The 14,182-nt window shown below is 48.0% G+C and overlaps 2 protein-coding genes across 6 annotated transcripts in view; both read right to left on the reverse strand.

Moving 5' to 3' along the window:
• Positions 1-61: 61 nt before the first annotated feature.
• LOC131211218 (delta-1-pyrroline-5-carboxylate dehydrogenase, mitochondrial) lies at positions 62-6,572 on the reverse strand. 5 transcript variants are annotated; one of them, XM_058204616.1, is made up of 6 exons: positions 6,435-6,572; positions 6,121-6,316; positions 5,488-5,863; positions 2,437-3,276; positions 1,781-2,371; positions 62-1,709 (listed from the first exon to the last, which is right to left on the reverse strand). In XM_058204616.1, the coding sequence occupies exons 3-6, from the start codon at positions 5,541-5,543 to the stop codon at positions 1,475-1,477; spliced, it is 1,722 nt and encodes a 573-aa protein (XP_058060599.1). In that variant the 5' UTR covers positions 5,544-5,863; positions 6,121-6,316; positions 6,435-6,572; the 3' UTR covers positions 62-1,474. The 5 variants fall into 5 exon arrangements, with proteins under 5 accessions (XP_058060599.1, XP_058060600.1, XP_058060603.1 ...); XM_058204617.1 differs by having other exon boundaries at positions 5,999-6,316; XM_058204620.1 differs by having other exon boundaries at positions 62-1,077; positions 1,473-1,709; positions 5,488-6,316.
• Positions 6,573-7,733: 1,161 nt separating this feature from the next.
• LOC131207168 (mucin-2-like) overlaps positions 7,734-14,182 on the reverse strand; it is a 20,393-nt gene continuing 13,944 nt past the window's right edge. Inside the window, exons 4-7 of the mRNA XM_058199779.1 lie at positions 12,733-14,182; positions 9,734-12,003; positions 8,084-9,634; positions 7,734-8,012 (exon numbers count right to left, since the gene is read on the reverse strand). The exon at positions 12,733-14,182 is cut by the window's right edge and continues 24 nt beyond it. Of these exons, the coding sequence (XP_058055762.1) occupies positions 7,734-8,012; positions 8,084-9,634; positions 9,734-12,003; positions 12,733-14,182 (5,550 nt within the window). The remainder of the gene's footprint in view (positions 8,013-8,083; positions 9,635-9,733; positions 12,004-12,732) is intronic.

Below are 14,182 nucleotides of genomic sequence, written 5' to 3' on the forward strand. Positions count from 1 at the left end.
ATAATATTGGACCAACGAAAAGGGCAAAACAAAATAAATAATTGAAACAAAACGATTTAATTTTAAAACATTTATTAACTTAATGTATCGATATTTCGCAACTTTCCAATCATTGTTTTCCGACGTTTTTCTTCTTCCGTTACTTAGGCTACGTTTATGAGACTGTTTGATTGTTCATCAAACGGCCAATGCAGAGTTAGCGAGTCGTTTGCGGTCCACGGCTTGACGGGCGCGCTTCGAGGGATGATCATGTTCGGATGATTTACTGCTCCGACCAGGTATTTATAGCCCGGGTTTGTTTTTGGTATTATTTGGCTATTGCCCATGTTCTGTCAACATTCCATACACATGTAGTTGGGGGTCTGAAACTGATTATATAGTGCTACTAATGTTTCTCAACAATCGTTATTTAGATTTTTTCCATTGGCTTTCGAATGCACCAGTTCCGTACGATCGTTTGTGAAATAAGCCGACCCCGGTGCATTGATACGTTGTTCTCCCATCGTTCTCATCAGATCAGCTTAGTTTACTATTATTGATTTTTTTCAGTTTTGCTAAATACTAAGCACCAAACGTCATCTGAACAGATGAATGGGTGCGTGCATCGGCGTGTAGTTGATCACATAACAACACGGCTGACGGTTGTATTATGACGAAGAAAAAACATCTACCGAAAGCAAAAATAAAGATTCTACTTTCAATAGGTTCGCGCTAAATTTTCTGCGACATTCTCTGGGATATTGCCACGAGTTGTAGAAAAATTAGAAACAAAACAAAAACATGTATATCACGAATTTTCCGTCACCGTACCGTTATGCGCAGCATTGCGCGTGTAATTCAAATGTCGTTCTTAATTCTTCATAACAGCCACCCGGAGTCGCTACATTACATCCTGTGCCCTACGGCCAGGGTAAAGGATGAAGCTTGTTTGTATTGTCAAATATTAGCTAACAATAGCGGTGTGCTTTTTTCTTCGTGGGATGTTTCCAGCATCGCTCGCCATTCCATCTTTGCATACATCTGGATTTGTTTGATTGATACCGTGATCTTGTGCTGGGAGCGACTATAAACGAAAACCTACAAATGTATTAAAACAGATTCCACCTCAAAAAAACACAATCCGAACCATACTGTGTGAGATTCGAACGAAAACAATTCAGGTGAGTTGAAAAACGAGAAGTGGGAATATTGTGTGATTGACGTCTTCAATCTGTAGCCCGCCGAGGGGACGATGTTGACTCTGTAGCCTACAGAGAACAGATTCAGAGCAACAAAGTAGAGAAAAAAAACACATAACAAAATGCATCGGGATATAACCCAATGGAAACGATAAGTAAACAAGGAAATACTCAGTTAAGGGTATGAGTTGATGGTCTAATAGTTCCCTTCTTAGTGTATGGCTTTTTTGGATGTATATGGATCTGTTGATTTTTGTTTACTAGTTTCGAACAACTTCACGTTCTTGGAAATACCTTTACTCGCGCATGTAGGGATAGTCAACTTCTTTCAGCGGAACAAAGGTTTCCTTGATTGACTGTGGCGTTGCCCACCGGAGGACGTAATGCGGTCCACCGGCTTTATCGTTTGTGCCGGACATACGGCCACCACCGAATGGTTGCTGACCGACCACTGATCCGGTAGACTTATCATTGATGTAGAAATTACCCGCTGTCATCTTGAACTCTTCCAGTGCTCGCTTTTGGAACGCTCTGCGTAAAGATAATGTATTGAAAAGAGACCGTTAAAAAGCCGCAATACACCTAAATGTCTACAAACTTACAGATCTTGCGCGAAAACGGCACCGGTCAGTGCGAATCGGGTCGAGTTGCCGACAAGCTTGATTGCACTGTCGACATCTTTATCCTTGTACACGTAGATTGACAAAACCGGACCAAAGATTTCCTCCGTCATGATACGATCAGTTGGATCGGTCGATTGCACGATCGTCGGTTGAATGAAGTAACCTTTACTGTCGTCACACTGTCCACCACCGAGAATGGTGAGGTTCTTCGAGCTGCGTGCGTGGTCGACATAGGATTTGATTCTGGCGAACGCCTTGTCGTCAATAACGGCCGACGTGAAACTGCTGAAGTCGGTCACATCACCCACTTTAAGTGTATCACGAAGCTTCAGCAAACCGTCCTTCACCTTCGGCCACAACGACTCCGGAACGTACATGCGCGAGCAAGCGGAACACTTTTGGCCACAAAACTCAAACGATGAGCGTATCGTACCGTTCACAACCGATTCAATGTCAGCTGACGGGTGCACGAAGTGATAGTTCTTGCCACCGCACTCGCCGATCAGTCGCGGGAAATTGTTGTAGATATTGATGTTCTCCCCTACTTGACGCCACAACCGATTGAACGTTCTGCCGAGAGGAAAATGATAGGACTAGAGCAACCTGGATTCCCATCGCTGTCTACGCATACTTACGGTACGGAACCGGTAAAGTTGATGCCGGCTAGATGAGGGGACGCTGTAATGGTATCGCCAAAGACGGGTCCGTCCGTGGGGACAAAGTTCACCACTCCCGGAGGTACACCTGCTTCACGCATAATCTTGAAAATGACGTAGTTCGAGAGCAGGGCAGTGTCGGATGGTTTCCACAGCACACCGTTGCCCATGAGGGCCGGCGTGTAGGCCAGATTTCCGCCAATGGCAGTAAAATTGAACGGACTGACGGCGGCTATGAACCCGTCGATGCCACGGAATCGAATGGAATTTTTCGTCACCTTGGCGTTCTCGCTGATCGGTTGGTACTTGGTCGCTTCCTTGAGATAGTAAGTGTTCATGCGTATAAAGTCGATCAGTTCGGCGGCAGAATCGATTTCTGCCTGGATAACGGTTTTCGCTTGGCCCAGCATGGTGGCAGCATTGAGCTCCTGCCGATACGGTCCCGCCATCAGATCGGCCGCCTTCTGCCAGATACGGATACGCTCATCCAGCGGCGTACGGTCCCATTTGACCTGCGTTTCAGTGGCCGTTTTGATCGCTTTCTGCACCAGCTTCTTGTCCGCCCAGTAGAATTGTGCCAGTTTGTGTTTGTGATTGTGCGGCATCACCTGGTGGCGCACCTCCTTGGAGCGAATCTCCTCCGAGCCAATGATGATCGGTACGTCCTCCATTTTGGCCGCTGTCTTCTTGAGGGCTGCCTCCAGCTCGGTCCGTTCCTTCGAGCCTTTCTTATAACCGAGCACCGGTTCATTTTCGAGCGGGAACTCGGGAAGTTTTGGGCTCGAGAGTACCGAAGAACTAAATGCTCTGAGGCCATACCTTGAATATATGAACATCAAAAAGAGGGAGATTAAAGTCAATGTGTACACGAGAACGCTGTTTTAAAATTAGGTCTTCCGAGCGATCAGAACAGGCGCGAGTGGCGATAGCAATGTGCCCAACAAGCGTTATGACCATTCAATTTGCCATTCGACGCACGAACACGAAGAGCAACTGTGTGCGATTTGGCTACTTCTTGCGATAAAATTCTTATGTCGTAAAATGTTATGATGAGCATGATAAAAAAGCACACTCACATGAAATTAGGTAGTCGACGCACGGCACAGCCAATCAAAACCACTTGCTGTGAATTGATTAAAGAGAGCAAAACATGCACGAGAGAGCAAACATGCACGTCAGCTTGGGGAAATACTGAAAGGACCACCACAAACTACTATGTGCCCATTATATACACCCAAAACCCAACGAAAAATGCGAAAGAGGTAAAAATCGATGGCATTGTTTATTCAATATTATTCTTCAATTATCGACGAATATCGATTATTCATTTGCTCATGCATCGCTTTCACGCAAACGATACTCTCCGTTCAACGGGTTGCGCTTTACTTTGCCCAGTAAATTATAGGTGACAATGAAAGCTAAAAGAAATGCTAACGGTGACTAATGCATCGTTGCACATGCAACGCCATTTTTACATTTTAAGCATCACGTGATGCTCCTCGTTGCATCACCTTCCTTGTGGAATTCATTTTTCGCTTTCTTTCGAGTGGCTACTTAACATTGGTGTTGCGTGTGCGCTACGGGGCAAGGTCGAGGTCAATCGGCCCCGTAATGACGTGGGAGTTTAAATATAGTTACTTTTTCTATATTTGAGATGTTGTGTTAGACGTTCTGGGTATGCTTTTGAAGTCATAATTTTAAGGTCCACCAAGACGAGTAGAAAAAGGTAAAAATCACAAATGCAACGGTTGTGCAGTGCAACCAGAAAAACGGCAGCAGTCGATGCTCTGATTCCGCCAGGCACCAATACACCGGAGGCCGAAGTTTATCTGTGGTCAGCTGATTTATATCGCGGCGCGAGAAAGACTACAAGCGTAAACAATGAAGCTTCGAAGGAAGAGAGTGGCATTGAAAAACGTCAAGATAAAGGGTAAATGCGCCACCATCGGACACATGCACCAGGCACCACTACAACCGTGGTTGGTGCTGGCCATAAACAAAGCAACAAACAGCTGTACAGCAACTGCGGCCGACAATAAGACCGTGGCGCTGCTCGTGTTGCTGGGCCCTGTTTTTGGTTTCCACTTTATCGACAGGTTGAAAATGAGATAATTGCACTGTGCACCTGAATAAGGGCTATCAATCACGGGGAGCATCTCATCTAAATTGACATTTCGATCGATGGATCGAACGCTCAAATTGGCTGTTTTCCCTTTCTAGTGCAAACTACGCTCTGTTTGCCTGTTTGTTTTGTGATGCCCATCCACTTAGCGAACGGTACAAACATTACTATCCTCACTCACAGCGTTGTGCTAATGATTCAATATTATTTACTCATTGTTATAAAAGGTACGAGCGCACTCATTCTCTAATGTGTGCTTTGCAACATTAATGATCCCGCCTCAGAAACGATAACGAAGCTTTGCAGTAGAATGCACTTTGTCTTCCACAACAGGGAATGAAGATGTATGCGCGCGCGCGCCCGCACCCGTTTACATCCCTGTCGTTGAACGACCAGCAAAACACAGACGGACTGTATCAAACAATAGAATGCGTTTGATCAGAGGCCTGGCCGCCGGGCACTACGGGACGTTTGCGCACCTCTGCAAGAGGGAGCTCCGAATTTGTATTTCCCTTTCAGCTACGGCGGATCTTCTCTCGAAACCAAAAATATCCACCAGTCGAATGCCAGTCACTAGCGCACAGATTCAGGCACACCCTTTATGGCTGAGATTGCGTTTCCGGCAGCGTAGGTTGGCCAGTAGAAAGCCAAACATTTGATTACAAATGAAGGGTTCAGGTTTTTGTTGTTGCCACTTTTGGTGCTATCGGCGGCAGTAGGTGATGATGACGGTAATGATTGGGCGGCAAAAATAGAATCTCGTTCGCAAGGGGACGGTTCCCTGCCGCCCGAGTGGACGACGACAGGTTGCCAAGTGCAATAGCCGACATGAACTCTGACGGCCGGTTACCGGGCCATCGTTGCGGGGCGGGGTCGTGCAGTTCCTAACCCGAATGCTTTCAACTGACCTTTGCATACTGGCGACCAACGTTGCCGTGGCGGAGCTCTTGCACACAGCGAACATTGTTGAGCTGCTCCTCGCGGCGGTTTCGGGCGGTCACTGTTTTATGCTCTCCGCAGGATTCCGGTTGCACGGCGTATCGGTTGCAGGTCTTTTCTCTAATTGGCGCCCTCTTCGCTTTGTTTTCACGTGATTACGTGACTGCTGCACTCGCGGACGTGTGCTTTTTTTTGGGGGTTGAAACAATTTTGTCAGATCTGCAGTCCTGAAGTTTCCGGCCTGATTTCGACAGCGCACCGATCGATAGCACACTCTGTGGCACTCTGCTCTGTTTTGATGGCGCTAAGATTCGCTACACAACACTGCTCTGCACCGGACACACGCTGCAAAGAATTTGGGATTTCATTAAACACTCTGGGGCCTGACGGCTACTGGCGGCTATTAAGGTGCTAAGCTGCACCAGTCAGCATAGCTGTGCAGACGAAAAGTTGCGCAAAATGCGAGCAAAGGCAACGTACGACGGGTTTCGCGATAGTTCTGTGGCGAAAATTACGTAAGTCGTAAAGCACACCACCAACCACCGCCAACTAGATCTGCCACCACTTAGCACCACTCCGCTCACTGCTCACGCTCTACGCACCACCGAGACGGGACCGGACCGAGCAACCCGAGAGTCACCACCGACGGAGATCGTCCAAGCCAGGAATGAAAAGACGGACTGACGACAAGTGGCAATGTTAGGAGTGCGAGTTTTGCCATTCACCGCTTGCCAAAGCTTCTCCACCGGCCAGCACTCTTATGCGGCGAAGCGAGAGATAGAGTGCGTGGAGAGATCGCTGGGCCGCCAGTAAGAGAGAGACGGAGAACAAATAAAACGGTGAGAGAGTCAGATAACGTACGAGCGAAAAATGCATCCTTTCGGTTCAAGATTGGATAAACAACACGAAAACCTACCAGCGCGCAAGTTCGACGATCCAGGATGATTGGCACGGCACGGAATTGGGACCATTGGAATTATACAAGAGCAGCCGGGCCATACTCACTGGCGACCCACGGCCTAGCACCGCGATACAATGTCGCACGATTGGGTAGTGCATCGTTTATGGAGACAATAGACAGAAAACATGAACACTCTCCGTTTGTTGTACTGAGTACGTGAGCGAAAGAAAGAGCGCGGATTTCTCGCGCACTGCGCTGTCAAAACAAAATGGTGAAAAATTGGTGCTTTTATCGTGGTGAATATATCCATTCGATTAGTGGTGGGTTTGTAAACATCATTGCACACAACATTGTATATCCATGGCGTGCAAGTCGTTTTTGAATTGCAAATCAGCAGTTGGAGTTAGTATCCGCGGTTTCGATACGATCTAGCTAGTTGAAGATGTTTCGAGAGTTTCAAATTACTTGTTCATATTCAGCCACACCAAATATTATATTAAATGAAGGCGACAGTTTGCGTATTTGTTTCTCAAGTTTAACCATAACGCACAGTTACAATAAATTACAGCTGATTTATTAGATTTCGCTTTCGCATGTTCTAAAACGGTAGTTGACCGAATGCTCTTCTTATTAGACGCACATGTTGGACAGCAGACGCTGCGTTACGATTGCCCAGTGGTTCACCATCACGAAGCGCATAATGCTTTGCAAAAATAATGGTAAATACCTTCACTTTATGCATTCCATGCAGGAGAAAGCTCATTTTTGCAAACACAAACGATCTGGGTAGTACAGGAAAGAACAATTTTCAAAACGAAGACACGTCTTTCTGCGGCACTAGTGCTCTATGACGGCGAACCAGAGAGCAATCATAGCAAACCTAACGTAGAAAACGCCAAGCCGTTGGTCATGTGGAGGTTCCTAAAAATTATTTACACTCCCGTGCATCGCAAGCTCTGAATATAACTAACGTTTACTTGTCTAGTGTTTTGTTAACGGCGGTAGATGCTTCTCTACTACAACCATCGTGGTTTAAAAAGGATATGGAAGGCAAATACGTTGTGCATTCGGCAATGACATCTCTTTCTGACTAGAACTGGATGTCACCGTAGATTGTTGTTCGTCTCGAAGATCATCCCCACGAACGGTAAAATGCTCAAGACTCAGTTCTGCAACGGTATTTTCGAGTATCCTGTCAATTCTGTGCTTGGAAACAACACCGCTGCCGTAGAGAATTTTGTATCTAACCGTCACGGGAGAAGGTTCCTAAGGATCACTGAAATACTATGGCCGCTAGAGTTTAATACACTAGTCCTAGAATAAGCTACGGCGTCGGTTTCCAATGTTGATCCATTCTACTGGCAGTTCGGAGCGTTCCTGCATCGGTGCCGACTTACACTCGGGGATCTTCGCCACTCGCTCGCAGCGGCGGCTCACGCGCCAGTACACGTATCCCTTCGGGCAGCGGTACATGCTCGGTTGCAACCCGGACCGACCCTGGGAGCAGCGGAGGAACGTCGAACTACACTTCTCATCGTCGATCGCAAAGTGTCCATCCGTCGGGCACAAGGGCTTCATCGAACCGAGTTGCATCTACAGGTAAGCAGAGGTAGGGAAACAAGTTAAACGTTGGTAGAGTTGTTGGTCCTCATTCTGTCACTTACTACTGGTTGTTGACGAGTGGTACGAAGTTGCGATCGCCCCATGCTCGCTGTGCAACGCTCGTCCGCTTCGGTAGGTTCTGTGCACTGCGTACGATCGGCCTGGTAGACGGTGTCGTTGGGACAGCTGAAGACCACGATGCTGTAGTCGTAGCTGTTCGGTTTTTCGGTACACTGATAGAACAGGTTGCAATTCTTCGGATGACGCTGGAACCCGGTTGGACACACGAAGCGGCCCTGATCTTCTTCCGCTGGCGGACAGGAGCTGCTGCAACCTGCCGGGCATTCTTGCGCCGGTTCCGTGGTAGATTCCATACTCTCCGCAGTAGTGGTCATTTCTTGGGCGGCAGTAGTCGTCATTTCTTGGGCGGCACTTGTAGTCATTTCTTGGGCGGCACTAGTCGTCATTTCTTGGGCGGCACTAGTAGTCATTTCTTGGGCGGCACTAGTCGTCATTTCTTGGGCGGCACTAGTAGTCATTTCTTGGGCGGCACTAGTAGTTGTTTCTCCTGCAGAGGAAGTGGTCTCCTGGGCCATGGTCGTCATCGATTGTTCTCCCGTTGTTGTGGTCTCCCGATCTTCACCAGCCGTGGTCGTTTCCTGAGCACTACTGGCTGTAGTGGTTTCCTGTTGCCCAGTGGATGTCGTAGTTTCTTGTCCAGCCGCGGTGGTACTTTCCTGTGCCTGGGTCGTTGTGGTCTCCTGTGCTGGAGCAGCTGTAGTCTCCTGTGCGGGCATAGTCGTAGTTTCTTGAGCCGCCGACGTGGTTGATCGCTCGGTTGATTCCTGGCCTGCCGCCGTGGTTGTTTCCTGTGCAGAGGCCGCGGTGGTCGTTTCTTCTGCCGCGGCCGTCGTCATCTGTTGCGTCGTCGTTTCCTCTTTACCAGCCGCCGTAGTTTCGGATGCTGCGGTCGTCTCGGAACTGGCTGCAGTTGTCGTCTCCTGTTGACCGGTGGTCGATGAAGTGGTGGCTTCCGTTGGTTCCGCCGTCGTTTGCGGTTCGGTTGTCGCAGGCGGCTCGGTGGTATTTGCGGCTGGTTCTTCTGTAACGGAGGTCGTTGATTCAGCGCCGGATTCGGTCATTGCGGATTTGGAGCAATCGCGAGGTGGCTGCACACTGTCCTCGTGATTACAAGTATTTACAGCAGGATCCCAAATGGTTCCCTCAGGACAGTCGAAATGGAACACGGAGAAGTTTTCCCCCATCCCGTCCCAGTCAACACAGCGGTAAAACTTCATGCAGTCATCCGGATTGGGGAAATACCCGGCCTCCGTGCAATTTACTGTTGTCTTTGGAGAAGATGAATTTGAGGGCGATGATGATGATGATGATGATGGTTCCATGCTGGCGGTGGTGGACGCAGCGGATTCGGTTGAGGATTGCATGCTTTGAGTGGTAGATGGTGTTGTTGATGATGTTGAAGCGGTGGTGGCGGTGGAAGTGGTAGTGGAAGCTGTTGTTGATGTGGGTTTTGGTGTTGTTGTCGAGGTGGTAGTGGAGGTAGAGGAGGACGTTGTGGAGGAAGAGGTTGTGCTAGAAGTGCTTTGAGATGATGATGGGGGTCGTGTTGTTGTTTTAGCGGTTGATGTTGATGAAGGTGGTGTTGTGGTAGTGGTGGAAGATGAGGGTGATTGGTTAGAAGTGTTCTGTGTATTACCTGTTTGTCCGCCACACATTTCGACAACATTTTCATGATTACATGTTTGCAGCTGCTGATCCCAGGCGGTACCTTCTCCGCAAGTAAAATCGTACTTGGTAAAGCCACCCTTGCCGTTGTCCACGCATCGGTAGAACATGCGGCAATTCTTGGGATCCCCCATAAAACCTTCCTCAGTACACTCTCCAGAACTGGAGCTCATAGTCGTCGTTTCTTGGTTCGTCATAGTTTGGGTAGATGTTTCACTACCGGCTGTGGTCGATTCTTGTCCCTGAGTCGTGGTCATTTCAGAGGCCGTCTCGGCGGAAGTGGTCATTTCCTGACCGGCGGTGGCCGGGAAGGTTGTTTGAGATGGTGTTGTGGTTGTTTCTCCTGCATTAGTGGTCGTTTCCTGAGAGGTTGTTGTTGATTCTTGGCTCGCAGCACTGGTGCTTGTGCTGGATTCTTCAGCCGAGGTCGTCTGTTGGTCAGGAGCAGCCGTGGTAGATTCTTGTGCAGGAGCAGTGGTCATGTCTTGCCTGGAAGTAGTCGATTCTTGCGCAGAGGTCGTCGTTTCGGCTGCGGCAGTACTTGCTGTTGTAGTTTCAGTTTGACCAGTTTGTGGTGTCGTTGTTCCGCTACTGCTCTCCGTTGCCCCAGTTGTTGTATCGGTACCGCTCGGTTCTGGTTCGGGCTCTGGTGGCCTGTCAGCACCACAGTTGGGTATCTCATACTCGTAGTTACAAGCCTGTTTACTATCATCCCAACCAGTTCCTTCTGAGCAAGTGAACTCATACTTGGTGTAACCTCCTTTGCCATTATCGACGCAACGGTAGAACATCTTGCAGTTGGTTGGGTGTGGCTTGAACCCTTCCGATTCACATTCTTCCGATGACGGCGTAGTGGATGTTTCGGTTGCCCCTTCAGGCGTACTTGATGGTTCTCCAGCCTCGGTGGCCGATGGAGTGCCTCCAGCGGTTGATGAGCCTTGCGATTCAGTTGTTTGTTCCTGAGCGTTCGACGTTGTTTGTTCTTGAGCATTAGCTGTCGTTTGTTCCTTTCCAGCCTCGGTGGCCGCGGTCGTGGTTTCTTGTTGCGGGGCTGTACTTCCGCTGGTGCTCATAGTCTCCTGACTCGGCGCATCTGTTGCACCCGTGGTTAAGGAATCAGGTTCCGGGCTGCTCATTGCTTGCTCCGTGGTGCTTGGCATAGATTGCGTAGAAGATTGTGCCGGAGGAAGGTAAGTGTTACCAGGGCCAGATGAACTTCCCGGATACGGTGATGAAGAAGATTCTCCACTTGTGCCACATTTTGAGTTTTGTACGGACGTAGGATGGTTACAAGAAAGAATATCGTTATCCCAAACGGTGCCTGGACCACAGGTGAACTCGTAACGATCGTATCCTCCATTGCCATTGTCAACGCATCGGTAAAACTTCTTGCAGTTTGTTGGGTGTTCCATAAATCCTTCCTGTTCGCACACACCATTGCTACCTGCCGGTACGGCGGGATTTTGGGTAGTGCTTGTTGTTTGCTGACAAGGTGGAACCGTGGATGTGGATTGCTGTGCAGAGCTTGTTGATTCCGGTGCTTCAGTAGGCCCATCCGTACTGTTTGATCCACCAGGCCCGTTAGATCCCTCCGGTCCGTTGGGTCCTTCCGATTCCGTTGGTCCGTTGGGGCCGCCAGGTCCATTTGGTCCTCCTGGCCCATCTGGACCACCATTTGGTCCATCGGGGCCATTACTTCCATTGGGCCCACTGTCGGGACCGTTTGATCCATTAGAAGATCCTTCGGGACCACTAGGACCGTTACCAGTTCCGTCTGGACCGTTTGGCCCACTGCTAGAGTCTCCTGTTCCGTTTGGCTCATTAGGAGATGATTCCGGCTGAGATACCATGCTTTGCCCACTAGACTTTCCACAGCGCTCATTTTGAACAGCCCAGTCATGGTTGCAACTAGCAATGTTGTCGTCCCAAACTGTACCATCACCGCAGCGGAACTCATATCGGGTAAACTCTCCGTTTCCGTTAGAGACACAGCGATAGAATTTCTTACAATCATTCGGATCACCCAGAAATCCGTCCTCCGTACACGCTGGTGCCGAACCAGAGGGCGATGGCCGATTGGTAGTACCGGCTGCTCCTTGGGTCGGTGCCGAGGTAGTACTGGTGTGCACCTCATTAACCGCTGGGTCCGTGTTTTCGGCTGTGCTGGGCGCCGCGGTGGTAGTAGTAGTAGTACTCGGTTCAGAAGAGGGCCGTTGCGTGCTACTAGAAGGTTGTGCTGAAGGAGAAAGAGTTGTAGATTCAGTACTCTGCATTACGATTGTGGTGAGCATTGTGGTTTGTGTCGAAGGTGTTTGTGTAGCGACAGGCTTCTGGGTCGTTGCATCTGGTGACGATGCAGAAGAAGGTGCTTGTGTGGCCTCGGTGACTGATAGCTCATGTGTACTGGTTTCTTGTGAAGAAGTTTCCTGTGTGGTAGTTTGTGGCGGTGTTATTGTGGATTGTGTGCTTGTGGCTTGTGTTGTTGAAAATTGTGTTGATGAAGATTCGGGCGATGTTGGGTGGGGGTGTGGAGAAGTAGTTTCTCCACTAGTTATGGAACCTTCGGAAGTAGAAATTTGTGTACTTGATTCGCCTGCTCCGCCGGAGTGTGTGGTCGATGTAGGTGGCTGTGTGGTGGAACTTTCTGCAATCTCTTCTACGGTAGACGTAGAAATTGAAGTAGAAGCAGATGTGGATGCCGATGTGCTAGGCCCCTCGGTAGAGGATTCTTGTGAAAGTGTAGTTGTGTCTATTGTTTGCGGTGTTGTGGTGAGAATTTCTGATTGGGTTACTTGTGTTGTTTGTGTGGTAGTATCTGTGCTAGATAGTGATTGTGTTGGAAGTGTTTCCGGATGGCTTGTACTCGGTGTTGCTTGTGGATGCGAAGGTTCGCTTGTTACGCTTCCAGAGGTTGATATTGTTTCCGTGGAAGAAATTTCTGCGGTTGTTTCGTGTGTTGTGCTACTAGTGACTTGTATTTGTGTTGTGCTAGGTGTACTTGGCGTATTCGTGGTAGTGGAAGGTTCACTAGTGCTACTTGGTTGTTGAGTGGTAGGTGTTTGTGTTGTAGAAGGTGCATCCGTAGACGATTGAGTACTCTGCGAAAAAGATGTTTGTGCTTCGCTAGTGGGGATTTCGGGGGTGGCGGTAAGTGTGCTAGCACTCGTAGTAGCATCTGGACCTACAGGCGAGATCGTGGTCGCACTTGTCGTTGCAGCAGGCTCAGTGGCAGAAGGTGTCGGCGAAGAAGACATTGGAACAGCAGTTGTCGGAACATCAGTTACAACATTACCAGAGATTTGCTCGGTGGTGGAATTATTTTGATTGTTTTCATTACTGTTAGTGTTAGTGCCTTGATTTTGTGTAGTCTGGCTTTGATTTTGGCCTGTACTTTGCTGATTATTTCCCTGATTTTGATTATTCGCCTGGTTGCTAGAACCTTGGTTTTGATTATTGGACTGTTGGTTCTGACCTTGATTCTGATTGTTGTTATTCTGGCCCTGGTTTTGACTGTTCGATTGGGTACTGCTGCTAGATGTTTGATTTTGGCTACTCCAGCTTTGGCTTTCAGAGGTCGTTTGGCTGGAACTGCTTGACTGTTGATTTTGGTTGTTATTATTTTGGCCTTGATTATTATTGTTAGCATTATTGTTGCTATTATTGTTCCATTGATTATTTTGCCCTTGGTTGTTGTTGTTTTGGCCTTGATTCTGATTATTCCATTGGTTGGAAGAACCTTGGTTCTGGTTTTGGTTCCACTGGTTATTTGATCCTTGGTTTTGGCTATTACCCTGATTATTATTATTCTGACCTTGATTATTGTTATTCCACTGGTTGTTACTATTTGAGCCTTGATTTTGATTGTTTTGACCCTGATTTTGCCCTTGATTTTGGTTGTTCCATTCGTTATTGTTGTTTGAACCCTGATTTTGATTTTGCGACTGACTATTCGATCCTTGATTTTGGTTGTTACCTTGATTGTTATTGTTCTGACCTTGATTATTGTTATTCCACTGGTTGTTACTGTTTGAGCCTTGATTTTGATTGTTTTGACCCTGATTTTGTCCTTGATTCTGACTGTTCCATTGGTTGTTCTGCCCTTGCTGTTGATTATTGTTGTTTTGACCCTGATTCTGATTGTTCCATTGTTGGTTCTGCTCTTGATTTTGATTGTTGTTAGAGGAACCTTGATTTTGATTTTGTCCCTGGTTGTTCGATCCTTGATTTTGGTTGTTCCATTGGTTGTTGTTCGATGAACCCTGGTTCTGATTTTGCCCTTGATTTTGATTTTGCAATTGGTTATTCTGGCCCTGGTTATTGTTATTCCATTGGTTGTTACTGCTTGAACCTTGGTTTTGACTGTTTTGGCCCTGATTTTGCCCTTGATTCTGATTGTTCCACTGGTTATTATTGTT

Source organism: Anopheles bellator, chromosome 2 (genome assembly GCF_943735745.2).
Source record: "Anopheles bellator chromosome 2, idAnoBellAS_SP24_06.2, whole genome shotgun sequence".
Lineage (NCBI taxonomy): Eukaryota > Metazoa > Arthropoda > Insecta > Diptera > Culicidae > Anopheles > Anopheles bellator.